This window comes from Eptatretus burgeri, chromosome 2 (assembly GCF_056783735.1).
Source record: "Eptatretus burgeri isolate ZD-2024b chromosome 2, Ebu_testis_v1, whole genome shotgun sequence".
In the NCBI taxonomy this organism is placed as follows: Eukaryota; Metazoa; Chordata; class Myxini; order Myxiniformes; family Myxinidae; genus Eptatretus; species Eptatretus burgeri.
In genome coordinates this window covers 127,830,398-127,837,459 of record NC_140962.1, presented here as the reverse complement: position 1 = coordinate 127,837,459, position 7,062 = coordinate 127,830,398, and the positions used below count along the sequence as shown (strand labels likewise).

Here is a 7,062-nt window from a genome sequence, read left to right as displayed (position 1 = left end):
TGATAGGGCGAAAGCATATTCACGACTTGTCACAAAGTCGCAACATTCGGGAGTTTCATCGCAGGCCAAAACCGCGGGATCATCTGAGCGCCACCAACCCATTAGTATTGGAAAGAAAGAGATCATGGCTGCGATAAACCAAACGAACGCAATGAGAAAGCGAGCTCTTTTCGGCGTCAGATGCATCTGGTAGCGCAGTGGGTCAGTTATGGCTACATAACGGTCCATAGCGATGACACATAAGGTGTCAATGCTTGCTGTTGTGCTTAAAACGTCAACGGAGTTCCACAGTAAGCACATGAGCTCTCCAAGACGCCAAGAGCCTCCAAGAACGTACGCAGCCCCAGCAGGCATCACCAAAGCTCCCATTATTAAATCCGCGAAGGCTAATGAGCCTATGAACGAGAACGTAACACCTTGCAAGACTTCACGAGACCAGGCCAGAGCACCAAGCACAAGCAGGTTTCCCACAGTTGTCACTGCTGCGATGAACATCAACAAAATTCCAATTCCAAGTTGCCTGGATGCTGGCTGCCATGTTACGACATCAGTATGGTTCTCCATCACAAAGCACCCTAGGAATAAAATACACCGGTTAGCAAGCTTGAGTTTATATAACATGCTTATATAACATTTTAACATATAACATAACATGCTTATAATACAGATTACTGTGGAAGTAAGTGGAAGTGGTGAGAATGGGACGATGAAAAGTTTCCAGGTTGATGTATAAAAATATATTAATGCTGTAAGTACATATAAAATTTAAGTAAAGGTTCAATTAAAAAAACTAAAGAAAAAAGTTTCCAAAAAGAAAACTTCCCATCAATAATTTTTTTGTTTTTTTAGTTTAGTTTAGCCAAATGGAGTTACATTTGTACAATAACATAGGTAGTAAAAATTGGTTTCATCAATTATCTTCAATTGCTTTTTTTTTTAAGCCTATTGTACGTGTGTTCCCCTTTGCACATCTCAGAGATAACGGGGTTGATCAATAAGTCAGTGGCCCAACACAGAAGAGAAGATAAAATATGAACGATTGTTGAGTTGCACATTTTAATTATTGACTTATTGCATAAAATCGAAAAATTCAGTAAACAAGAATACTTGTTTCATCAATATTCAGTAAAATTTCAAAAAACGAACATTACGTTTTCTTCAGATCAAGACTCAAAGATGTTCTACGGCAGGCCACGTCCTAACCGATCACATATATATGTATATATATGCCTTATGTGCATTAATTTTTTGAGAAAATTTTGACAGGTTAAATACTATGACCATTATGAAGGCATCGGCCGACTAAATAAATTGGCACTTCGTGTACACACATGTGCTGGCAGTACTGTATATAGCTTAGAGGTATATGCACTCACCTTGGAACTGTCTAGGCAAAGTTCGAATCTTTGCACAATTATAAACTGTCCCTCTTGAGTTTCACATATTGGGCGATGCATAAATGTGCCCATCATCCTTCAGAAGGACATTAAGAGGCAAGACCCATCTACCAGCACTGGTCGTTGGTCAACCTCAACGATCCCTCAGTGTACTGAGCTAAGAGTCGGAGTAATATCACCTTAAAACAAATAACAAATTCCTACATCCTCAAGCGAACTTCAGGCCTGGCCAGCAAGTTCGTGACTTGGGCCAAAATCGCTCCTCGGCCCACCCTACAAGAAGGGGGGAATAATTGGGATAGTTAAATATGTAATGTTAGTAGTCGGAGTAGTAGTTCTTTAAACACAACAACCTAACAATAGTTTCAGAACACGCACCTGAGTTGCAGAATTGTATTATTAGTAAATGATTGAATCACATTCGTCACTCGGAAGTTATTCTATAAGGCTTAAGATTACACTACAGTCACTCTATTTCGAAAATGTGAAAGAAGACCTTCAGGTTTTTTTTAAAAGCGGTGATAATAGCTGATATTAACATCTTCAGATATTTAGAACTTGATCAAAGCGCGTGTTATGTATATACACTTTGGCAGTGGGTGGAGCATAAAAATGTCGAATTGGAAACGTTCAACTGATTCAAGAGACTCAAATTGGATATTGGTTGCTTGCATCGCACATCATGACAAATGTCTCTTGTGTATTCTGGTTGCCTGGCTGTGAGGTTTTCTTTCAACTCCCGAATTAAGTTGGTGAACAAAATATAGATCACCAAACTATTTTTAGGTATTTCTGTCCTAAAAGTTAACCAATCAAGGAAATAACAATAAAAATGTCGTGCAGAGCACGATACTTGAGAAATCCAAATAAATAAGTTGCCACGGAAACAGCAATTTGGTAATTTCGAAAATTTGGCCTATCAAGTGTTTCTTGATGATTGAATGTTATCCATAACAAATTTGGCTGATGCATTTTTTTTTTCACTGCAGCCCAATAGGTGTTTTCTATGTTTCAGATGGCCATGACCTTGATCTTTGACTAATTTTGACCAAACCTCACTCAAATATGCTACACATATATAAAGATAAGCTGTGTAACTTTCATTGTGACACGTTGAAAAATTTATGAGGTTTGCTGATAATAAATTCACAAAATGTCCCATTTGATTATATTTGAGTGACATTTTTGGCACGGAAACGGTTGACACGTCAAAATGAATAAATCATTCATTCTGATTTTATTCTGTGACCAAATATTTTTCTGTAACCCAATATGCAAAATTACCTGTTCAAATTTCAAGTTAAGAGGAAGAAAATTGATGATTTTTTGCAACATTGACCTTTAACACATTGATCTTTTGATCAATGTCCCAAGATGCTTTTTGAACATCCCAATATGCTTCTCGGATTTGATTGGTGAAGCAATTCAGTTACCGAATATGCAAATTATGTTCAAACTATCAGAGCACCACTCTCCAGGTATCTTAGGGGTTTAAAGGCTGTAATAAATCTAAAGGGTCCAAATGGTTAAAATGGTCCACTAAGGTCGATAAGGATCTATAAGTGTCTGTTAGAGTCTATAAGGGTCTAAGGGTATGAAGGTTCTAAAAGGATCAAAAGGGTATTTTCAAGTAGTAGTTCAGGTCTAAAAGGGTCTAAGGGGTCTAAATGGTGGAGAGGGTTCCATCCATCTATTGGGAACATACTCTGTGCAGAGCGTTGGTGTTGCCGAAGCAGTCTCCTGGGCTACTTGGCACAATCCTGGAAAGGTCACCACTCCAACACAGGATACCAACAAGCTGGCGCTCATTTTGCCAACCTCAGGATGACAGGCAGAGTCACCCAGGACCCAAAAGACCCTGTAGACCAAAAAGACCCCAAAGACCCTGAAGATCACGATGTCGCAAAAGACTCTGAAGACCCAATGGTCACCAAAGACCCCGAACACCCAAAAGACCATGAAAACCCAAAAGTCCCCGAGGCCCCAAAAAGACAAAGACAAAGAAGACCCAAAAGATCCTGAAGACCCAAAAGTCACTGAGGACCCAAAGACCCAAAAGACTGTGAAGACCCAAAAAGACACAAAAGACCATGAAACCCCCAAAGACCCCAAAACCCAAAGGTCCTCAAGGACATAAAAGTCCCCAAAGATCAAAAAGTCACCAATGACTGAAAATACCTTGATGTTCCAAAACACCCAAAAGACCCAAAACCCCAATAGTCCCCAATGAACAAAAGACCCTTAGGACCTAAAAGACCCAGAAGGCCCAAAACTCCCTGAGGACCCAAAATACCTTGAAGACCCAAAAGTCATGAGGAACTTAAAGAACCTGAAGACCCAAAAGTCACTGAGGATCCAAAAGACCCTGTAGACCAAAAAGTCTCTGAAGACCCTGAAGACCATGAATACCAAAACACCCTGAAATCCCAAAGGTCACCAAGGACACAAAAGACCCTGAACACCCAAATCATCCTGAAGAACCAAACGACCCCAAAGACCCAAAGGTCACTAAGGAACCATAATACCCCAAAGAGCCAAAATAACCTGAAGACCCTTTAGACACTAAAGAGCCTGATGTCTCAAAAGACTCAGAAGGCCCAAAACTCCCCGAGGACACAAAAGACCCTGAAGACCCAAAAGTCAGAGGACCCAAAAGACCCTGTAAGTAGAAGACAAATTGAGTTTCTGGGACATCCAGTCAAATGAATGGGGGAAAAGGGAAAAACTTTCTGACAGAAGTCACAAAAGCTCAAAATCGGAGACTGATTTTCTCCCCACCTATCCCCTTCCCTCCCATACAAGCAAATGTAAAATTGAGACTGATTTTCTCCCCACCTATCCCCTTCCCTCCCATACAAGCAAATGTAAAATTGAGACTGATTTTCTCCCCACTTCTCCCCTTCCCTCCCATACAAGCAAATGTAAAATTGAGACTGATTTTCTTCCCACCTATCCCCTTCCCTCCCATACAAGCAAATGTAAAATTGAGACTGATTTTCTCCCCACCTATTCCCTTCCCTCCCATACAAGCAAATGTAAAATTGAGACTGATTTTCTCCCTCCCTATCCCTTTCCCTCCCATACAAGCAAATGTAAAATTGAGACTGATTTTCTCCCCACCTATCCCCTTCCCTCCCATACAAGCAAATGTAAAATTGAGACTGATTTTCTCCCCACTTCTCCCATTCCCTCCCATACAAGCAAATGTAAAATTGAGACTGATTTTCTCCCCACTTATCCCCTTCCCTCCCATACAAGCAAATGTGAAATTGAGACTGATTTTCTCCCCACCTATCCCCTTCCCTCCCATATAAGCAAATGTAAAATTGAGACTGATTTTCTCCCCACCTATCCCCTTCCCTCCCAAATAAGCAAATGCAAAATTGAGACTGATTTTCTCCCCACCTATCCCCTTCCCTCCCATACAAGCAAATGTAAAATTGAGACAATGAAAGATTGAGACTTATTGAGGAAAGCACTTCTTCCCTTTTATATTTTCATTCCACTCAAAAAGCGAACCAACGAATATATGCCCATGTTCTGCTTTAGGGAATCACTTAATTTTCTTTTAACATTCATTTCCATCGAGTATATTCACTTTATCTCTTCAAGCACGAAAGAAAGGGAAGTTCATGATCCCTCCTTCGGTTCTGTAAAATTGGGAAGTGCCTTTAAGAGCACAGTCGTGCTGTGAAAATGAGGAAGTATTCTGTGCTCATGTCTCTCATGGTTATATCTTAAATCATCAGAACACTAACAGAACAAAGTTTAGCTAAAAGCAAGAAAAAAAAGCTTTCAAACATAGGTTTTTCTCAAAATCATTCAAAGCAAGTTGTTTCATTTTCATGTTAAAATGAGTCAGTCTGGAGTCAGCCAAGCTGCCTCGCCCAAACCAAGCCAATAATATTCCGAAGTCATTTCCTATGTGGGATACACCCTGAAAAAACCATTGTGAAATCTCACATGATGTCATCAATCGGAGGCTATTTATTACCAAAGTGAACTTCGTTCTTATTCAGTCTTATTCAAAGAATTTTGAGTCTTATTCAGAGAATGGAGTGTTTAGAAGAAAACTCTGACCTTGCAGATCAATCGTTTTCACAAGATGAGAGGTGAGATCCTTGAACCCATTCATTATATTTTTTTTATACAGAATTAAATAACTATACAACCAATAACTATTGTATGTCTTTTTCTAACAGGTTGTCCCAAATAAGAACATCGTTGATAACTGATCGAGAACAGGAGGCCTTTGAATTACACGACGAGTGGCTAAAAATGAATGACTTCCTTGAAGACATGCGATCGTTCAGAAGATAATTGAATGAAATTTTTGTTGGCTGGCAAGAAGTTCTCTCACGTCCTCTGACCTTGAATGAGTCGAGTCAAAGGTGAGAAATTATCTGTGTGCATGTGTGTGCATGCGTGTGTGTGTGTGTGTGTGTGTGTGTGTGTGTATATGTGTATGTGTATATATGTGTGTGTGTATGTGTGTGCATGTGTGTATTTGTGTTTGTGCATGTGTGTGTGTGTGTGTGTGTGTGTGTGAGACTCATTATTATTATTATTATTATTATTATTATTACTATTATTATTATTATTATTTTTTTCAGTTTAAACTCCTGTCTGGATGAACCAAACACACAACTTAATCTTCCGGAGGAATCTGACACGACATTCTATCTTCTGGAGGTAAACGTTATATTTATTATTTTATTAATATAATAATATAATCATCTTTATATACCCTATAATTGTTCTTCACTCTTTGTTTTGAACAGAATATGTTGATCGAGTTTCAAAACCAAAACAAACCATCAGACTGCTGCGAAAGAAGATTTTGTTCAATGTTATTACTTTTGTTTAATTATAAATGCTTTCCTTATAAATATCTGATTTTGAATTACAAGAAAGGAATAAAGGAGATGTACATGGGGAGGGGGTGGCGGGGGGGGGGGGGTTGGGGGATGGTTCGGGTTGTGGAAGTAGGTGCACTCCCCTAACGACTCACCACCCCGCTCAGCCCTCTTCTCTCCCCTCCCAGTGTGTGTGGGGAAGGGTGGGGGGTGGGATGAGGGGGTGGTGGGTCAAAGGTGGGGGAGCTTGTGGGTGGGGCCTGTGTTGGGTGGTTGGGGCTTGTGTGGGTGGAGCTTGTAGGTGGGTGGAGCTTGTGTAGGTGGGTGGGGCTTGTGTGAGTGGGTGGGGCTTGTGTGAGTGGGTGGAGCTTGTGTGGGTGGGTGGAGCTTGTGTGGGTGGGTGGGGCTTGTGTGGATGGATGTGGCTTTAGTGAGTGGGGTTTGCATGGATATGGCTGAGGTGGGTGGGGCTTGTGTGGATGTGGATTGTGTGGGCGGAGTCAAAAAGTGGAAGAGTTAAAAAAGGGGCGGAGTCAAAAAATCCCCAATTATCTTTGTCTTTTGTAATTCCTGTGAATAAAATGAACCTAAAATCTCTTCCCCTTTTAAATCACATAATTTGTAAGTCCAAGGAACTGCACCGATGACATCAACAATTTGAAAAAGTTCATTTGTCCATCGCTTGGTATAACCTATTTAAAAATGAGATTTCCACCTGTATATTCTTATTATATCACCAACTTAGGCTTTCTGACATTGATCTCTTTTTCAGATTTTAATTTTGTAAATGTTTCTGATGGCTTTGTTTT

At 40.1% G+C, this 7,062-nt stretch overlaps 1 protein-coding gene across 1 annotated transcript in view; it reads right to left on the bottom strand.

Moving 5' to 3' along the window:
- The window catches only part of LOC147033058 (beta-1 adrenergic receptor-like), a 9,648-nt gene extending 7,724 nt beyond the window's left edge, over positions 1–1,924 (bottom strand). The window contains exons 1-2 of the mRNA XM_085859009.1: positions 1,776–1,924; positions 1–575 (exon numbers count right to left, since the gene is read on the bottom strand). The exon at positions 1–575 is cut by the window's left edge and continues 75 nt beyond it. Coding sequence (XP_085715135.1) covers positions 1–564 — 564 coding nt within the window. The 5' untranslated portion in view covers positions 565–575; positions 1,776–1,924. The remainder of the gene's footprint in view (positions 576–1,775) is intronic.
- Positions 1,925–7,062: the final 5,138 nt, after the last annotated feature.